At 37.3% G+C, this 21,227-nt stretch overlaps 1 protein-coding gene across 1 annotated transcript; it reads left to right on the top strand.

The window, feature by feature from the left end:
- The first annotated feature begins 756 nt into the window (after positions 1-756).
- Positions 757-19,512, top strand: LOC110778395 (DEAD-box ATP-dependent RNA helicase 8-like). The gene is made up of 10 exons (XM_021982958.2): positions 757-1,292; positions 10,180-10,240; positions 14,186-14,420; positions 14,536-14,774; positions 16,183-16,434; positions 16,524-16,704; positions 18,186-18,274; positions 18,351-18,424; positions 18,506-18,598; positions 18,946-19,512. Exons 1-9 carry the CDS (start codon positions 973-975, stop codon positions 18,582-18,584), a joined length of 1,530 nt encoding a protein of 509 aa, XP_021838650.1. The 5' UTR covers positions 757-972; the 3' UTR covers positions 18,585-18,598; positions 18,946-19,512.
- The last annotated feature ends 1,715 nt before the right edge of the window (positions 19,513-21,227 follow it).

A 21,227-nucleotide genomic window follows, 5' to 3' on the forward strand; every position in this document is an offset into this window, starting at 1 on the left:
TGCAAGGCCGTGGATTGAGGAGTTGGTTTTGTTTCCTTGTATGCATTTGAGTTTCAATCCGTAGTTTCTATTTTGTTCTTTCTTTGTAGTTTAACTTTGTCTTTTTATTTGGTGGAATGGATGAAGCTTGGGTGAAACTAAGTGGAGGTCCAAATTTTCCTCACTTGCAACACACACAAAAAATAAAAATATATGAAGCATTACTTTAATATTTTTTTCTTGGTGCGAAACAACTAAACAACTAAACAATCCATACATTTTCATTATCTTTAATTTCTTCTTGAACTTTAGCTCCTAATGCTATTAACCTCGTCTTTTTCATCTTGTCCGCTCCTAATGTTATCTTAATTTACTCCGCTAATTATGCTGTTTTGTTATCATTTATTGTTGTTTGTATTTTTTTTTTCGAAAAATGAAAAATAGTGTCGAATATAAATATGATTTATAATAAATATTTTATGTTCCGCACGACTTTACAAAACTTAAACTCAAACCTCGATCATGATACGTGTCTTAAAATTTTTTATCTTAAAAAAAGTTTTGTGCAATACGGAGTATTATCAAGAGTACCAATATTTGTACGGAATATCAAAATCCATCTACAATAATATCATTTCTGGCTCTGCCTATACCAAAAAATAAATAAATTATCAAGCGATTATTAATGCGACCGTACAAAGACATTTCTACCCATGAATCAAATCAAACCCCAAAAAGCTCATGATGATAAAAAGGTTAAAAACCAGACAAAAGCCTCTCCCTCGTTACAACACAAGTAAAAACGTCGAGGCAGTGAACTGATCCAAAAACACCCACTCTGAGACTCCCAGTATTCGTTACTCTCCAAGAATGTTCCATTTCTTCTTTTAGATCCAAAAAAAACTACCCACTCCCACTACTCCATCTTCACTCTTCCTTTGACCTTCTTCGTACCACTCTTCGCTCGCTCTTTCGCTCATTTTCCAGATTCCGATGAACCACAACTCCCGGCCGCGCTATCCGCCGGGGATCGGCAATGGTCGCGGTGGAGGTTACGCGCAACAAAACCCTAATTTTCAAACCAGGCCGCCGTACCACCACCAACAACACCACAATCAGCCTCATTATGTGCCGCGAAACGCACCGCCGCAGAATCAACATCAATACCAACAACAACAGCACCAACAGCAACAACAGCAGCAGCAGCAACAACAACAACAACAACAGCAGCAGTGGATGATGAGACGACCTGCTAATTCTGCTGACGAAATTGAGAAATCTGCTCAAACACCTCGTTCTGCTGTGGATTCTAGGTAACTTCCCTCCGAATTCTAGGGTTTTTTAGTTTTATTATTGGTTTTCTTTCATGATTTTATGATGTTATTGGAACTAATCCAAGAGAGTGTGATTTAAGTTGCTCTATAATTGCTTTGAAACAGCGTGAAAGATTTTACACTTGAAGTTGTTAGAATTAGAAAGATAACTAGGAAAAGACATCTACTGATTCGGAGAATTGCCATGTTTGATTCAATTCTGGGGTGGAATTAGTATTTTGCATTTGATTTGAACTTATGCTTGCTTTGTCTTGTGTCCGAGTACTTCTTGTAGAAATGTCTGAATTCTCGGTGCCTCCTTTACCTTCTTTTGTATGCGGATAGGATGGCTAAGGGGAGGTGTGATATTGTGAGTCAGGTAAAATTGGATGGACAATGTGTTACTCAAAAGAGAATGGTTTGCTACTTTAGACAACAAGTTTATTTGATCCTTGCTGGAGTCCGATTAATGCGGGTTCTTTTATAGTTTACACTTATTTTCTTCAATAACATTCCTTGGCACCTTCTCATCGTATATTGACTATGGAGAAGTCATTTGTTGGTGGCAGTGGTTTTATGCTGAATCTATATATAATTAGCATTATTGTCAGCACTAAAATGTTTTGTATGGGAAATTTCACGAGATTTGACACAATAATTCTTGAAAGAAGATGTCCTTATTTTTTATGGCCATTTTATTGATTCAGCCTATATATTTCATATTTGTTATTATGGTATCTGAGGGTGGAGAAGCATCTGATTCAGGTGGATCTTGTGTGAGGTTTGGTGCATGACTGCAGTTTTGCAATTAATTAATTCAACCAGTTATGGTTTGGAATGCTACATTCCGTGTGCAAGAACATGTCTAGATGACCTTTTGCTCCCCTGTACTTTGAGGGTGGAGAAGCATCTGATTCAGGTGGATCTTGTGCGAGGTTTGGTGAATGACTGCAGTTTTGCAATTAATTGTTAAATGTTCAACCAGTTATGGTTTGGAATGCTACCTTCCATGTGCAATAACATGTCTAGATGACCTTTTGCTCCCCTGTACTAACTAATCAGATTCTAGACTAATAGGTGAAGAAATAAGAATGACCAAACTTTCAAAGTTACATGCGAAGATATTCAATATTACCATGATTCCAATTTCCCAATACCCAAAGTTTATCTAATAACCACATTTAACCAGCATTATATGGCAGTTTTGGTGTAGAGATACAGTTTGGGGTTCTGAACCGATGGAATGGTATGCTTTTGTCTATTGGATATTAAAGGTACAATCCATGCTTTTTGATACCAATAGAATAATACAAGTTCGACGAAATTTGATGAAGTTGGTTATAGTGCATTCGTTTTGGGTTTAAGTCTGCCACTCTGGGCGGGTTCAGCTGCCTTTTCAGCCAGAAGTGTAGACATTTAACCTTCAACAAGTAAATATTGACAAAAAGAAAATAGAAATGCTGGGAGCTTTACCTAATCCTCTAATTTAGTCAACACAAAATATGTTATTCTAGCCTTAATAGTTTTATGGTGATCTTCTAATGGGTAGTCATGACTTGGAGCACTACTACTCATTGTTTTTTGAGGCCTAGGAAAAAGGGTTACCATCCCCTTTGTTTTGAGATTTCAAGTTCCTAAATAGACTGTTTGGGCTGGCCACTAGAAGAAATTCATTTTTTTGGACTTTGATCAAGAGCTTACATCATATGTTCATAACCGAAAGTTGTTGGAGCATTTATGGATTCTCGTAGTTTCTTCGTCTTAGAATAATAGCAACACTAGCTTCTAATACATAATATTAGGAGAGCGTATCAATAATATTAGGAGAGCGTATCATAACTTAGGAGAGGTAGCTTGTGGGCCATTTATTTTGTTGTTTTATGTAAAAGTTGATGTGATATTGTTATGGGAGTTATGATACGGAGTATATTATTTTGGTGAAGAAAGGGAAGATATGGAGTTTAACTTTGTGTTTTATTGATAAAATGGATTCAAAGGAGATAGGGGCAAAAACAAAGGAGAGAGAAAATAATTAATAGTGGACCCTTTCTTGTAAAAGGTGGAAAGGAAATTTTTTCAATTTATGAGGAACACAGTATAACATTGTTATAGAAGTTTGTTTTGAGGTATGATTTGAAGGTTTTGGATTATATATAGCCATATTGTGTCTTATAGGGAAAGATAAATCAAAGAGAGAGAAAGAAAATAACTTACCCCAAAATGACCATCGAAGACCGTGGCTCATTGGAAATCTTTATCATAACTGAAAACTTGGTGACTAAGGTTTTTCTTTCAAGATTAGGGATTTTGATTTAAAGATGAAGTTAGAAGTGGTTTTATGCAACCAATTGAGGCTTTTGTTTGGATGTGAATTTGAGATGAACTGACTATTTTTTTTGCAGAAAATTAATGGCATAAATTATATTAATTTGCTTGATGGATGAAGAACACAAAAGGGGATAAAAGTAGTGACTTGAGGCCACCAATCTCCAAGTTTAGTGACTTGAGGTCACTACTCTCCGAAGCCTAAGCTTTACCAAATTCTCAACATACCTCTCATAACCTAGTGTGCTAGTATTTATTACCATTCTACTACACCTACCTAATTTGTCTTCTACCTAATATCACTCATTACCTATTATGCCCTTCCCTTACACTTGGTTCATTACAATACCGCCCCCCTAAACTTCCACCTTGTCCTCAAGGTGGGTAGTAATTAGCAGAGAATTTACAGCCTCGGTAATAGTCAGTGCCATTCTGTTTTCTGAAATTGACGTTCGGTTTCCATTGGCGCCCAAGCTCTTTACTGGTAAGTCCTTGTACCTCCTCTGGTAGTGTAGCTAAGAAGAAATTATCCTTGAAGCTGTCATGAGCTGGAAGTAAGGTTTGGGTTTCTGACTTGGAATTGTAAGGATGTAAGTTGGGGAAATTAACAATGGGATGTTGGTCTAAATTGTGGGGGTAATGATAGATTAATGTGGTAGATGGTCTGGGATTAATAATTGTTGAATTGGGTTTAGTTGTGGATGAAAGGGTTTGAAACTTGGTTTTGCAATTCGGTGGTAGTGTGGGTTCAAGGGTAGACAAATGGGGTTCAAAAAAATGGGTGCAACTATGGTTTCAAACGACTGGGCTGAAGAAATGGGATTACAATTGGTAAATTCAGCATTGGGCTTTGAGTTTGTAGGCCCAAAATCAGTCAAGACCTCACTGAATAGAAAACAATCCAAATTGACTCATCTTTCAACAGTTATATTCAAACCTGAATGTAAATCACTTGTTTGCAGCCTGACTTTATTAGTTGTGTCAGCCATTTTTGCACTTACTAAATTGCCCTTAATAATATCTTTTGTCTTCCTTTCCAAGCCAACAGGTAAGCCATTAAAACTTCTCCAAGACACCTCTTCTTCTGGGCTCAAGTTCCAGTACCGTCGTGATTGCCGCTGTACTCGACCACCGGAATTCTTACCGGCGACGAAACCAGGACCACCACCAGATCCACCTCGCTCAAAAATTCTCTTCTCTTTGGTTCACATCTGATGTGGTAAGATCTACTCATCCCTCCGCCAAATCCGATTCCTCCCGCACCACCCCTTTCGAAAACACCTCCCCTGTGGTTATTTCCAAGGAGGTTTTGACAACCACCATTGTGCCCTCTTATGTAACCCCTCGCAGGACCACCACCTACTTCACCGGCGAGACCACCTCGTCCTCCACCGCTAAAACCTCCAGCAAAATCGACATGTCTTTCCCCCACCCTTGGCGACGGAGATTCGTTTCGGCTCCCATCATCCTTATGACCTATGCCGACGATGCAACTCTGACCCTTGTTGGACCCACCCACAAAAATGTTTTCAGCACCACCTGGGCTACCATATTCAGCACCACCTGGGCTACCATATTCAGCTCCTCCACCTGGTGCCACCATACTTGCATTTTCCACCACTTCCATTTCAACCACCTCCGAATCTGCTTGGTTCTCCAGAGCAGCCACTTCTTTCTCTTCCTCTTCATGTATCTCTTCTCTAATTTCAGTAATTTTCTCTCCGATTTCCTTCAATTCTTGCCGGAACGAAGAAAAGATTGGAGAAAGACCTTCCATAATATTTTTCACGAGATCTTCCTTACATTTTTGGAAAATCTCATCCCACTTCTCCTGGGATTTCTGGTATGTAAACATGTTCTTTTTTTTTTTTTTGTTTCCTCCAGAAAATCAGATCAGTTACCCAGAATTGTACAGCTTTGATACCAAGTGTAATGAACTGATATTTTTGGGCAGAAAATTAATGGCTAAATTATATTTAATTTGTTAGAAAGATGGTGAACATAAAAGGGGATACAAAGGTAGTGACTTGAGGCCACAAATCTCCAGATTTAGTGACTTGAGGTCACCACTCTCCAAAGCCCAAGCTTTACTAATTTCTCAACATACCTCTCATAACCTAGTGTGCTAGTATTTGTAACCATTCTACTACACCTACCTAATTTGTCTTCTACCTAATATCACTCATTACCTATTATGCCCTTCCCTTACACTTGGTTCATTATAGAATTCTAAAGTTTGGTTAAGATTTAATTTGAAGAAAAACTTTGGGTTGGTTTTTCTAGTTTTCTCCTTTGATCTCTTCTTTCTCTCCTCCTTATCCAATCTAAAAGAGCCACTCATACCATGTTGGCATGCGGCCGAATGATCACATCACCCCCTTCCGGAAAGACCACGCTATCGGAAAGGTGTTCCAAAAGGCTTAGAATCCCAATCACTAGGAAGTTTCGAAAAGATGACATTCCATTGTTCATGTCACTATTTCATTAACCCTTTAGAAATAGTTGTGAGGTATGCTAACAACTAATCTTTTTGTTAATTTAGCAAAATGTCGAGTAAAAATTATACTTGTTTGAAAGACTCACTTAAACTTGTGATAGGACAAAAATAGCGGTAACAATCCTGTTCGCTGTGTCAGACTAGTGGTATCTCACGGGTGTCACTTCACATTTTGTGTTCATTCTGCTGTGCATTGGATAATTGGTAAAAGTTCCATTTCGACATGGTAACCTACAATTTTTGATTTTGTGACCTTTTTTTACACTAGAAAACGTACTCTTAGTACCTTATCTTGTTATTATGTGAAGAAATATAGCGTTCTATATTTTAAATGACTAAAATATGACTTCACTATTTTTATGTGAATTTGGTGTCAATTATAACAACTTTGACAAATTGCTATAATTGCTAATGAATTGTCTATAGCTATGTTGTGTCGGGTGTGATTTGATATCCTTGGTAGAATGAGTTTATTCGATGGAACGACCTTGATTTAATTTCATCTGTTATAGCATTTCTGGAAAGTGTCTGAACCATGTCTTCTCATGGATTACTGTCTTGTGTCCGATTTGAATTTGAGAATCCAGTTTCCTTTCACATGGAACTTTCTTGTGGGTAACTTAAGACCTTAGGGAGGGGTACTGTTGAACAACAATATCTGTCCACATGTTAATGTGCCTTGTGGGGTATTCAACTTGAAGGTATAGGTGAAGCTGTGATGGATTACCTCATTTTATTTTATTTTTAGCCACTTGGCTCACTTATATAGTTTGTGGCATTTGGAGGTAGTATGTGGTACTGGATAGAGCAAGATATTTGGTGCTATTGCCTTAAAGGTCTAAGTCCTAGCTAGGGCTAGGAGATTGACGAGGTGGAGGATGAAAAAAGGAGGTTATTTTGGTTACTAGGGTCGTTAGATGTAATGTCAACATCTTTTTTAGTGTTGTAATTTGAGTAGATAAAGATATTCATGGTATTTGTGACTAAAAAGGAGGAGTATCAACTGTGTCGGATTGCTTTTATGTTAGCACGCCTTTAGTATGAATTTTCTACTTCACGAAGAATAAAGAGAGGAAAGATAGGCTAGAGGGCAAGGCTGCCAACATTCTGTTGAATATTAAATATTTTTGTCATTCTTGACAGGGTAGGTCTTTTTTGATCAGTTTATCATACTTTAGCTTAAATGTCTTGTCTCATTTTGTTTTACTCATTCAGCATACAAAGTTATTCTAGGAAGAGAACGCTATTGGAAGAGACTAAATGTTCACCCTTAGACTTTGTAAGACTTGCTTAATATATATAAATAAGCTATTTTCCTAGGTTTAGTCAAGGATTTTCTGCAAATTTATCGAAGAAAGTTTTGATGGATGGAAGTTCTTGAAAACATTGTATATCTTATTGTGCTAGACTTGTTGTTCATGAACAGCCCTAAAGAGTAAAGACCCTTTAAAGGCTAGTATACTTTGATCAGTCAGGGAAGCCATCTCTTTTCGCTGTCTTGGGTAGCATGAAACTTGTTGGCTAGAAGAAAATGATCTTTTGGTGGTGGAAGTACCTCTCTTACGGCAGGGAAAAAGTAGCACTAATGATATGCTCCAAAAGCGTGGGCAAAGTTTGGTTATTCCCCAAATATGTGCTTGCATTGCCCTGCTTATAGCGAGTCATGTTAACCTGTTGTTTTACATTGTGGAAGTAGCAAGTTTGGAGGAGATTGTTTGCGCTCCATGATGAGACTTGGGTATGCCCTTCAGAGATATTTGATTGACTGCAAATTAGATTTAGAGGGTTTGGTAAGGGTAAGGAGAAGAGATTGCTATGGCGCAATGCTTTCATGGAAATTATGTGGTGTGTGTGGTTGGAGAGAAATTCGAGGGTGTTTTCACAAGATTCGTTGGCCTGTGAGTTATTGTGGAACGAAGTCACATTTTTAGCATCTTTATGGGCCAAGGCCAGTACGGCTTTCAATAGTTACTCGGTGGGGGAGGTACAAAGAAACTGGGGCAATCTGTAATTTTGCTTTCTAAAACAGAGGACGACTTGTTCTCATTGTTTTGCTCTCCTTTTTTTTCCCTACTGTTAATATAATATAACCTTGTTCTTATAAAAAAAACTATAGCATTATGTGATTCAGATTATTTTTTTCTTTGTCAAGTTATAAGTACTACTTGACTATTTCAGTAGCAAATGTGCATGCTGTTATAACTTCCGTATTCTTTGATGGGTGTTGAAGTCAATTCTCATGCCTTATTTCAAAGTTTGTTGTCCCAACTCATTTAATAATTTCTTAGTTGCCGAGGTACATTTCAATTTGCATTTACTAGGCGATATGGAATTAAGTTTATCCAAAGAGCTGTATACTTTTTAAACAATCCTATTGTCGAGATGTGCAATGGGCCTTTCCTTATTCCTCATGCCCCTGGATGTATTGGATCTGGGAGACTGGGAAGTTAAGATGATTGGTTGATCTGATGATGTAAATCACCTACTGTTATTTTTGAAGGATGGACTCTATAATTTTTAAATCCGAGTTGAATATAGTATGCGTTCATAGCTTTTGTTAGGGCTTTACCTATCCCTTCCTTGCGTTGTTGGTGCTATTATTCATTCTTAGGTGGGAAGGTTGTGTTAATTGGTTCATTGCATGATGTGTGAGCTTCGGACACAAATTTTCCCCTTTTGTGGATTGATGTACCATAGGACTTGGTTTGGCTATGTGATCAATTCAGACTAGTTTTTAGATTAGATATGGATGATCGGACCCTTGGAAAAAACCCAATAAGTTTCCATTGTTGCTACGTGAATATGTGTAGATTCTCAAATTTTGTAAAGGTCTTACTGAAGTTAATAAAGATAGTGAATTTCTTACTGGTTTGTTGTTGAAGATGACAAAGTTGAGGTTGAGAATGCTCTGTTAAAGATTTGTTTGGTTTGTGGAGTCTTATATCTACTTTAATTATTTTACTAGATTTATATGGGTTTTCGTTAGCCCATGATGGCAGGGAAACAAATGAAACTTTTTCCTTCCGAGACATCGTTAATCAAAAGGGTCTGCACTCAGGTAGCCGCTATATCAGCTTTATTGCCTAAGCGTGTCACCACTGATGGGAGAGAAGACCGAGTGAGGCTTTGGTGGTGATACCCCCTGATCAATGTGGAGTGTATGAGTAGAAAGATATCACAAAATAGGAGTGACCATATTTCATGTTTTGTTTAAGTATATAATATATTTCTTTTTATGATATCTTGATCTAAGTTACCTTTCAGAAAACATGTTTTGTTTAAGTATATAATATATTTCTTTTTATGATATCTTGATCTAAGTTACCTTTCAGAAAACATGTTTTGCTTAGTCAATGTCTTTATTGTTTAAAATATGGTCGCATACTCCTCTCCTTTCCTTTGAGGTCAATCAGGTCATGCTTTAAGCTCTGCTGATCAGCTGTGAAATACTATAACAATGAGCTTCAAAATCTGTTATCTTTTTATTTATTCATTTGTTTAATATATTTTTCATCATTTTATGAGCTGTTTTCATCATTTGAGATAAAACTTTGACCATCAATCTCTTAAAATATGTTGATAAAAGTGTACTGAGATTTGTATGATAAAGTGATTACACAAATATTTTTTATTCAGAACTAATTGTCACACTATTCACTCTCTCGTACTTAAGAATTTACTGAAATACCCTTTGTTTTGGTATTCTCCTTCCCATTTGTCTCTCGATACTCTATAGCGAGAGAGGGGAGGGGGGGGGGTTTATGATGGCAAACCTAACCATAAATATTTTATGTATTGGAAACATGACAATTGACATCCCAGAATAGCGTACATGACTTACTTTTAGACGCAGGGATCAATGTTTCAAATTTGAAGCAGGAAAAACGTTGGATCAGAGATAGTATGAACTCCTGTTAGATAGAACAATGAGATTGCTACTGTATTATAGAGTTGGATGTCAAAGTTATTGATAAATAAATCATGTGCTTGTGTAGTTGTGTTGCTTAACTTCATTTCTAATTGTGAAGGTTGTTGTTATGTGACTTTATATTGCCTTTGATTCAGTTCCGAAGATTGGAAGGCAAACCTTAAGCTTCCACCGCCTGATACTCGTTACATGACAGAGGTATTGCATATAATCTTGCCATTTATGGTTGTTTCAAACTTCCACATCAAATGCACATTGATACTGCGTATCAGTTTCTGGATAACCGTGATTTTTTTTTTTTTTTTGGTAATAAAAGGAACTGTATTAATTAGCCGAAGAGTTGGGCCTCGAAGAGTTTTCACCCCTTAGAAATACAGACATAGAGTTACTAGAATCGTTGGCACACACATGGCCAGGTTCAACACAGGAAAAATTAGGGGAGTCTTCAACTAAAAAAGATAAACAAACCAGGGGAAGGGAATTAAGAATACAAGCTTGATTACACAAAACAAACTGCTTCCTTGAGTTTTTTGCTAGAGCATCAGCTGCCTTGTTCGTTGATCTTCCCTCAAAATTCAGACGAGCTCCTGGGATGCTGTTAAGAAGCTCCCTGCAATTCAAATTCATGGTTTTGTGCCTTGAGTTGGTATCCCAATTGTTACTAATAAGCTGCACAGCCACAAGGCAATCAGACACAATGATGCAGGGGTTCCAAATCTTTGATTGTAACCAAATGAGAGTGTTGTTGATAGCCTGCAATTCTGCTTCAAGAGAGTCATGAGCATATAAACTCCAAGCCATACCTTCAGCCCATGAACCCAAGTGGTCCCTACATACCGCCGCGAGACCTGACAGAGTAAGGGGCCTACAGAAAGAGGCATCCAGGTTGATTTTGTGTTGGCCAATGGGTGGAGGGAACCAGACGGGTTGGGCTTTACTTCTAAGGTTGGCTGTTTTAGGAGAAAAACCAACTCCTTAGCAGCCCAAGAACCTGATTAGAGAAAGAGACAATAGGGATATTGTTTTGAGAAATTGACCAAGCATTCCTTCTTTTCCAAATGAACCAACACCCAAAGGCAAAAAAAACACTAGGAGGGGGGACAACCGAGTTTACCTTGGGGTACCTAAGAGAAGACCTAAACCATTCCTTAAAAGGTTTGGAGTAGTCAATGGTGAGATTCAAAGCCGACCAAAATTCCTTGGCTCTAGGACAAATTCTAAGAATGTTATCATTATCTTCTATAGAGGAAGGACAAAAAGAGCAGTAAGGATTCGAATTAAGACGAAAATTGAGATTTTTTTAGTGGCAATTCTATCCCACCAATCCTGCCAAAAAAATAAAATCATTAATCGGGTACCCAGCAGCTTTCCAGACCCAATCCCACTCCTGACTTTGGTTATGGGACATGATTTTCTGGTCACTAATGAAACTTCTAGCCATTGAGGATATGAACTTACCTCTCGCTTGCCAATCAGAGAATATACGGTCAGATTTGTTCAAGAAAGACACGGAAATGAGTTTTGCAATGAGATCTATAGGAAGGTGAAAGACAACAGACCCTCCCAGTCCTCGGAGATAGGAGATGGTATGGAAGAAAGAGTTTTTGATTCCTGGTACAAAAATGGTAGATCGACTATTTTGGAGTTTTAAGAATTAGGAATTTATTACTACAGGCTGTCGCTAATAATAATATGGAAACTGACTCCTACAAGTTATTTTCTTTGAATGACTTCCAGGGCTTTAAAATAAAGTGTGGAAAATTTGATATCCTTCATTAGCGTTGTAAGGGGAATAATCTCTTCCAAGGAAAATTCTAAACCAATTTATTCATTTGACTAGAAAATGGGATAATTAGAATACATGGATTAGGCAAACTGACAATGTCTTGTAACTTGTAAAGTGGTTTTGCGAAAAATTGCCTAGCAATTTATTGCAATTGTGATGCGTTTGAATCTGGTAATATATACCTAATTATTGAAAGGAGAAGTACCCTGGTGTTCTGTAGCACTGTAGACTCTCTACATATAGAAAAGTCTCTTGAGATTTTCCTACTCCGTATAATGGAACTTTCTTCACGATCACTTTAAGCAGTAGACAGATGAAAGAAATGAAGGATATGTAACACAACTAAAAACCCATTTGTCTTTTTCTTATGAACAATTCCTGCATTACCGAAAACCCTCACCATGAGGAGAAGATCGTAACGTGTTAATTTAGTGCTTTACACTAGGAAATGAATGCAGAATTTGTTAGGGTCTCCACAGCTTAGCTTTTTCTTGGAGCATGCTAGTGCATAGGAGAAATGGGAGATTTTTTGTTGTTGCCTGGTAGCTTCTCTTTCAGCTGCTTAACAGCATGTATTATCTTTTAGTAGCAGCCACTTTTCTTTTGACATCGAAAGACGAATTTTCATGATCCATTCTGGTTTTTCATTCAAAATAAATGTGATACTTCTTGGGAAAGATGTGAGGTAGAAAAAACAGGCTTATGGTGTTGGGACATGGAGTAGTGGCACTATTAGGTTGGGACAGGTGGGACTTGGTAAATGACATGAATTCTATCCTCTTCGTTGGAAAGCAACCAAGCAATACTAACATAGAAGAAAGTTATAGAAAATCGAGGGAAGTCGAGACACTATAAGGTGGGTAGTTTGTCTTGGGTGGATTCTCCTAAAGAGTAATGGATCTGTACTTAGGTAGCTCAAGTGTCTCTGTTTTCCTCAAATAAGTGTTTCCTAAAAAAAGGTGAATTTCATCATTCATATGTTCCTATATGTTACTCTATAATACAGAAGGAAGCTAGCCATCTTTTTTGTTTTTCCTGAAAAAACAAATATTTCCAGGCCATCACAAATTTTGTCTCCTTGTCAAGCAAGGTATCACTAATTCACTATACTCTTTCAGGCTGTTTTCCTTTGTGCTTTGTTCCCTTAAGGGATGCCCTCAATGAGTTGCTTTAGTTTTAGGATCCTCTCATAGATTCACTTCCGTAATTTCATCTATGAACTATAATAGAGCTTTACTGTTAAGGTAAACGGGGCTGGTTCTTAAGTAACATGGGCGTGTGCTCAAACTATTTAAAATTTATGTAAAATGCGATAGGATACTCTTATATGAGAAATGGATTGCATCGAGTGAAATTTGAGTCCCTTTGGGTTTATGTTTTGTTCAAGTTTATTCAGCAATTTCGGGTTAATTTTGAGATTTTGACTCCAGTAATTGACCAGTTTTAAAGGGAATTCTGGATGGGCTATGGCCTATGGGTTTGTTTTTGTTAACTATGTTAACTAAAACAACAGAGGCAACATATAAATTTGATTTATTTAATTAAGTTTGATTAAATGCTACGGAGTAATAAGTTCTAATAGGTGGCAATATGTTTGGGAAGGCTCACACAGGAATACCAAGTTCATTTTACAGTAAATATAAAACCCAATTTCAATTAAGTTCAGTTAAGGGGAATTCTAATGCAAAAAATGAAGCTTAGATGCTGAGATGAAAATCAAAGTCTATTGTCAACGCTGCCTAGCTTCCTAGTTGTATGTGTGTTTTCCTTTTTGGGAACAAATTTCTTCGAGAACTAGAGCCTTATGGCTTTATGTATCTGTTTCAGATATCAGATATCTTCGTTGTTTGGTTTTGACGACTATGATGAGCTATGTTACCAATATCGGACACGGATACGTTTCCAAGTGTCCGACGCGGCTATTTCGTGAAAAAATTGCATGATTTTGGTCTAAAATGAAGTGTCCAAGTGTCTATACCCATGCCCGAGTGTCGAGGATCCGACACGGGTATTTGTGGTAAAATGAAGAGTCAAGGTAACAGAGATGATGCGGTTAATTTGAGATTTATGTAATTTGGTGTATGTTTTCCAAATATTAGTCTTCAGTCGGCTGCTTGATTTACCCATGGATTTGTGGGACAAGTCAAGAGATTGAAGACTGGTGTATCGTATTTATTTACGTAATGCTGTGAGAATAATCAATAGTCCAATTAGAAAGAAAACAAAATCATGAATTTCATTTTTTATTGAAGCGTTCTTGATCATGACTGAAGTTTGTAGTTTTATTTTCAGAAATTCTCATTAACATGCTATTTGTCGAATGATTCTAAGCTGATGTACTCTTCATCCTGTATTAGGATGTCACTGCTACAAAAGGAAATGAGTTTGAGGATTATTTCTTGAAACGTGAACTACTTATGGGAATATATGAGAAGGGATTCGAACGTCCTTCTCCAATCCAGGAGGAAAGTATACCAATTGCTTTGACAGGAAGTGATATTCTTGCAAGAGCTAAAAATGGAACTGGTAAAACAGCCGCATTTTGCGTCCCTGTGCTGGAAAAAATTGACCAAGACAACAATGTAATTCAAGGTGATGATCTGATATGTTAGTTATTCAAGCAATTTAAGACCACTGCCTCAGCTGCACAATCTATTTATAATCGCTTGTCTAGTAGCTCAATTGGTGTCCTGGTTGTTCACTGCAGCTGTTATACTTGTTCCTACCAGAGAGTTAGCCCTTCAAACATCACAAGTATGTAAAGAACTTGGCAAGCATTTGAACGTCCAGGTCATGGTAACGACAGGAGGGACTAGTTTGAAGGACGATATAATGCGTCTGTACCAACCAGTGCATTTGCTAGTCGGAACACCAGGAAGAATACTAGATCTTGCAAAAAGGGGTATATGTGTTCTGAAGGACTGCTCCATGCTTGTTATGGACGAGGTACATGCAGCTTGATCTGAATTCTTCCACTTCTATTCTACAAGTTCTTCCCTTTTGTGTGAATTTTTATCTAGTTTGACAAGCTGCTGACTATTGGCTTCCTTGCTGAATGCATGCCCTGCGCCCCTGCCCCTGACCTGTCATCATCCTGAAGTTGCTTTATCGTCATCTTACTTTTATAGAAATTTATCTTAACCTTAACATGTTAAAACTTAGTAAAATTTCTAATCTATGAAGCGCAGAAATGTTGTGGAAACGTCGGGTAGGCGTTGTGATTCATTGGCATTTCCACCGATTTCCAGAATTTTCAGACAATAAACTCTAAACGTGTTCAATACTTTATAAAATGCCAGGGTGGCATATAATTTGTTTCTAGGTCTTGGAATGTCAATGAGGTTTGGGGATTCTTTGAGACAGACGTGCAGATCGTTTACTTTGCCCCTCTTTTTTCCAGACACATCATAACGAAAACCCCTCTTAATTAGTAGTTTTACCACCCTGAGAAATTCCTCAGGCTCGTGAAGCAGTTATCCTTGTCCTCTTGCTCACTCTGTCTATCTCTGCTATTCTGTTGGGTCTCGGTCAGTAGCTCTGACAGGGCTTTCCACAGAAAATCTCTTCCAGCATCAATTAATTTCAGCTGTCTGGTAGAAGGTTATGCCTGGCAGCTTTATCTCTCTATTATTTTCTTTGTCATCCGTCTTTTCTTCAGTCAGAAAAATGCCAGGGAAGATGGGGTGGGGAGAGTAGTAGTTGTCTGGTAAAAGGCGAGGGTAAGAAATTTTTGTTACCTCTTTCATTTTTGTATATCTTTTGCTTTTAAAAAAATAATAATAATCGCGACTTGATCCCTTAGTACACGTCTTAAGGAAGAGATTATGGAAGAAGGAAACCGGACAAATTAATTAAAGTAAATTAAACACACACCGGTAAGAGGAAAGGGTTGGGTTACGGGTGTTTAATTTACTTTAACTAATTTGTCTGTTTACCTTCTCTAATCTCTGCCTTAAAATGTGTACCAAGAGGGATGCGTTGCGATTATAAAAAAATAGACGAAGTATTAAAGATTTCTTATCCTTCATGGAAAGGTTAGAGTTGGTCTCTGGCTTTCTGTCCTCCCTGAAAAAAAAGAGTGCTGCTATATAAGGTTTTCATCTCGCAGCTACAGGGTTAATCATATTTTCTTTCATAAAAATACATTTACTACATATTTTCTTGAAAAGAATAATTCAATATATTTTAATTTCCATCTCTCTCTCTCTCTCTTACAAATTGCTTTACGAACTACATTGCTCCGATTGATCTTTAATGGCTTCACTTAAAAGCTCTTTGAAGTTGAGTGTCAAACGCTGTGGCTATTTCAATTAGTGTGGATGTATCTGATGCTCAATACCTCTTTTATCTTCAGGCTGACAAACTTTTGTCCCCCGAATTCCAACCTTCTTTGGAGCAGTTGATTAGTTTTCTTCCTGGAAACAGGCAGATATTGATGTTTTCAGCTACTTTTCCTGTAACTGTCAAAGATTTCAAAGATAGATATTTGCAAAAGCCTTACGTCATCAACCTTATGGATGAGCTTACTCTCAAAGGTATTACCCAGTTTTATGCTTTTGTTGAAGAAAGACAGAAGCTCCATTGCCTGAACACGCTTTTCTCAAAGGTTTGCTGTCATCTTATGTGTTGTATGTTTTCACCCTTTTTGCATATAACTGACGGCTTTCTGACATTGTTACGGGGTTGGTTTTCCAGCTGCAAATAAACCAATCCATTATTTTTTGCAATTCTGTGAATCGAGTGGAATTGTTGGCCAAGAAAATTACAGAGCTTGGTTATTCTTGCTTTTACATCCATGCGAAGATGCTCCAGGACCATCGAAACAGAGTATTTCATGATTTCCGCAATGGTGCCTGCAGGAATCTTGTTTGCACAGGTAATAATATCATGTGATCCTTCTGTTATAAGCAAGCCTGACATTTGGTGTACTTGTTGGATGACCTTGGGAGTTCCTCGTTTTGCATATCCTCTGCTCCACTGGCCATGTGTTAGTGGTTTCGATGAGATTCTATATTAATGATGGACTGCTCCGTGTTATTTGTTCGCCAGGGTAATGTTATTATTGTGGTGATTATTTGCTTGTGGGCTGTATCTGTAGGAGTGTAGGCCTTGGGTATTCTCTTTTATTTGGTTATAGGACTAGGGTGATGTCTTAAGAAGTCTGCTCCTGTCTTTCCTCTACTGCTGTCCTTTGCAAGTGTTTGTAAGTTTTCATTGCTTGTCAATGTTGTCGTATTGCCAGTGAACCAGTGTTTGCTTGATTTTTCTTTGGAATAATAATTTTGTCCTAATTTTTTTATTTGCAAGGAAATTGACGGCATATGATGATATTTTCCCTTCCCTTAGATCCTAAGTAATGAAAAACATACATACCAACTACACTACTGAGTAAATGATAAACCGGCGACAACTGAAATAATGGAGTTATTTTGTCAAACTGTCCTATAAACCAGTGACAACTGAAATGAGTTGCTTAGTCAAAATGTTTGGAGGATGTCAAATTTGAACTCTTCTTTTTGTTCATGAGGGACTGCAGGAGATTTTCTTCTGAATATCTTAGAACAGAGCTGTGCCTAGTAGCACCGCAAGACTCATGTTTTGTGGTCATGTTAGATATTACTGTTCCAAGATGTTGATAAATGGGGTTTGCGACAAACGAAATCCCTTGCAATTGGTGAAGGAGAGGTAGAGAAAGGACCCTCGAAAATTTATGACAACCTTTAGGTGTTATCTTGAGAATCCATGAGACCAACCTTAATTACCAGGAACAATTTGTCTTCCCTCTTCTGTTTACCTTTCTTTTTGGGAAGAGGGGGGGGGGGGGGGGGGGTTGTGGAAATAGGTAACAGGCTTGTTAGCTCATAATTACCGCAGGCAACCTAAAAACTCATTACAGTTATCACCACAAGCATACGAAGTATTGGCTTGTTTCATATTTTATTTTAAGACTTTTTTCAAGGTTTGGCGTAGTCAGTTCAGCCTATATGGACTCCTGTTTGAACGAAGTATGGCTACTTAGCCTTTTATGGATGGAGGGATAAGAAAGGCTATTGATCACATGGCAAATGAAGAGTGAAAATACGTTATATATTTTAAGTCTTCTAAAACTCCGGACTTCTTTCTTTACATATTGGGTAAATTATTAGTGGCGATTATTCTTTTCTTTGCGTCAATCACTAAATATTCTGTTATTTACATACTCTCCCAATATTTATATGCTTCTGTGGCAAAGTCTCAAATTGCATGCTTGGTTGCTCTTTTTGCTGCGGGTATGTAGGATGACTTTATTTTTCTCATGTTTTGCACTCATAGGCATTACTTGCTTACAGCTAGTGTTTCTTTTTGGCCTATTTCCAGATTTGTTTACAAGGGGTATAGACATTCAAGCAGTAAATGTTGTAATCAATTTTGATTTCCCAAAAAACTCGGAAACCTATCTGCACAGAGTATGTTAGGTTCTTCCTTTTGATTTTTTCAGATGCATACTTTTCTGTAATGTACTTATATCCACCCACTGTGCAGGTTGGTCGTTCTGGAAGATATGGGCACCTTGGATTGGCTGTTAACCTAATCACATTTGAGGATCGCTTTAACTTGTATGTGTTCTAGTTTGACTTTCACAGCCATCGCACGGGGTGAAATCAATTGGGATGTTAATGTCTTGTCTTGATTTTCAGGTACAAGATTGAGCAAGAGCTCGGGACTGAAATTAAGCAAATTCCTCCGCACATAGATCAGGGTATCTACTGCCGGTAACAAAGTCTTTTATGGTGAGTGGGCCAAATACTCATTTTAATTACAATAGTTAATTTCATATCGAATAAGTAACTCATTTCATAATTCTACCTCCCCAGCCACCTACTTGATGAGCATCTTTTGGTGATAGAGAAATGATTCGTATTTGTGAACATAGGTTATGGAGTTCTGGTTTATGATTTTCCCAAAAATTTAGTTGGGCTTGCTGTAAATGATCAGTTAACTAATCAAGGCTTTTCTTCTCCCTCTCACCTCTCCATTTTTCGCATGTTCTACGTGCTTATATTTTGTTTCTAAGTTCAGCCTTCGTAATATCTCTCCACAAGGGTGTGCTTATGTTTGAACATGTTTCTGGTTCAAGGATCAATGCAAAGGTTGTAGAAGAAGCTAGCAACACTTTTTTACAAGAGGCAGCTGAAGACCTATGCTGATTTGTGAGATGATTTTAAGGGGCCGTCGGTTAGACTCCCCCAAATTGATGAAGCCCAACTGCTTGAAGACTCATGTTTGACGTTCACATATCCTAGCAGTGAAAAAGGTTTCTGTAACTTGCTGTTTTCATATTCTTTACTCGCATTTAACTGTAGTTGTCAATTCGCCCACCCTCCCTCCCTCCCCTCCCTCCCTCCCTCCCTCCCCTACCCCCCACCCCCCTCCCCCACAAAAAGAAAAACAAAAAAAAAACAAAAAAAAGGAAAAAAAACAAAAAAAAATGTAGGCATGTAACTCTCATATAAGCTAATAGCATTTAATCTTAGGTACATGTAGAGGATGCTTGGAGCTTGAATTTCTTTGGGTTTTTTTTCTCTCTCAATCTTTTAGAGTTTAGAGTTTTAGACTATGTATTCATCGTGTTGTTGCATATTAACTATAAGGAAGTGGAGTTTTAATGCAATAGATGTTTATTTCCAGCACTTTGGTGCTTCAACCCTCTGTTTTTCTGGGTTTCCACCTCAAGCTGAGCATTACTGTTGTGTCATTTTTTTTGTTGACCGATGATGTTTGCTCCTCGTTGAATAAATTAGTGTATTACTTGAGAGATGCATGCCATGGACTAGTGTATGTCGTGGAGATGCCCTCGTTCAGCAAATCTACCACGCTTCATGGGTGAGAGCATATGTTTGGTATAAATTGACAGTTAAGAATAGAAGACAGGTGATGTTGGACGTCATCACATTCTTAATGTAGTTGTGGAATTAAAGTTCTAGGTTAGCTGTCCCAACTAATCCCTCAATTTGCACCAAGCATTAGAAGATATCAAAGATACTAATAATTCAAGTAGCACATGGGGATGATGAGAAGTTGAAAGTTGCAACCCTACCAACTTAGGAATGAACTGTCTTTCTGTAAAGACAGTTATGAATAGTTGCTAAATTGATTTTTGGACCTTGTAAGATATATCCAAAATATGTTTATGATGACCTTTTTGCATGTTGTACAAGTAAGGTCAAGTGTTTGTGAGATTGTGACCTCATTGGGTTTTTAATTAAAAGCAATTGGGAAGGTTGGAAAATATTTGTATGATTAGCAATGAAGGAAAAAACTGGACTAGATTGTACAAAATCATAGCAAGTATATTTGACTAAATCTTATAAAGCTAGTTCGTGCACGACATGATTTAAAGATTGTTCATTGTTCTCTTGAAATGAACCAACTGTATAAGGCATAGTTTTATACAGAGGCTGGATCGATGATTGAATGGTTCTCTTGATACTATTTTACATGTCCTATATTCTCATTAGATCGAAAACTCATCTAGTTGTTTTACCAGCTGTATTTAAGAAAATGTCACAATCTCTTCTAATCTTCTTAAGACTAGTATGATGTTTTGGTGCTTATTCCTACGGATTGCAAGTTACTCTCTCTGTCCTTTAATACTCGCACCGTTTTGACTTTTTGCACTATTTACATAATTCACTTTGACTCTATTTTATTTCTAGTATATGAAAACAAATGTTAGTATATAATATATTGTTGGCTTCATCTTATTATATATTTTCAAAATATTAATATTTTTATAAATTTTATTAATATGTAATTAAAGATATTGGTAGTCAAAGATGTGCATTGACAAGCGTGTCCAGTCGAAACAGTGCGAGTATTAAGGGACGGAGGGAGTACATTCTTACCGATAGGAGAGAAGATTTCTTTTTTACTACCCCTTTAAAACAGTAAACACGAAGATTAGGCCCCGTTCGGTATCGGTTTTTTTTTCAGTTTTCAGTTTTTTAAAAAACTAAAAACCAAAATATGAAAACCACAAGAAGTAGCTTCTAGTTTTTTGTTGTCAGTTTTCATAATCAACGTGATTACTATAAGTATGACTATTTTTAGTTCATAATTCAATCTAAATTATATGACTTTTATAACCAAAAAACAAAAAATTGGAAACTGACGTATATACCGGATGAGCCCTAAACCCCAAAACCAATCCTTAAGGTCGGAGATTAGGGACATTGTTGGCACAAACATTTGCTAAACAGATAAGTAGGCATACATCATATTTTAGTTTGAGAAAAAAAAAACTGAAAACATCACTCGGTAGTTGGTAGTGTTGGTATGTGTAACTTTCACTATAAAGCTACAAAAACGAAGGGGCCTGAATTTCAGCCCCACTCTTCTTAAAAATTGAACAAACAACAA

This window comes from Spinacia oleracea, chromosome 6, assembly GCF_020520425.1.
Source record: "Spinacia oleracea cultivar Varoflay chromosome 6, BTI_SOV_V1, whole genome shotgun sequence".
NCBI classification, from domain to species: domain Eukaryota; kingdom Viridiplantae; phylum Streptophyta; class Magnoliopsida; order Caryophyllales; family Amaranthaceae; genus Spinacia; species Spinacia oleracea.

Bases quoted from the DNA above. Each gene is read 5' to 3' on its own strand.
- LOC110778395 (XM_021982958.2), top strand. From the start codon at position 973: ATGAACCACAACTCCCGGCCGCGCTATCCGCCGGGGATCGGCAATGGT. The intron at 1,293-10,179 runs GTAACTTCCCTC...CCTTTGATTCAG, and splicing joins CGTTCTGCTGTGGATTCTAG to TTCCGAAGATTGGAAGGCAA. The intron at 16,705-18,185 runs GTAATAATATCA...GCCTATTTCCAG, and splicing joins CAGGAATCTTGTTTGCACAG to ATTTGTTTACAAGGGGTATA.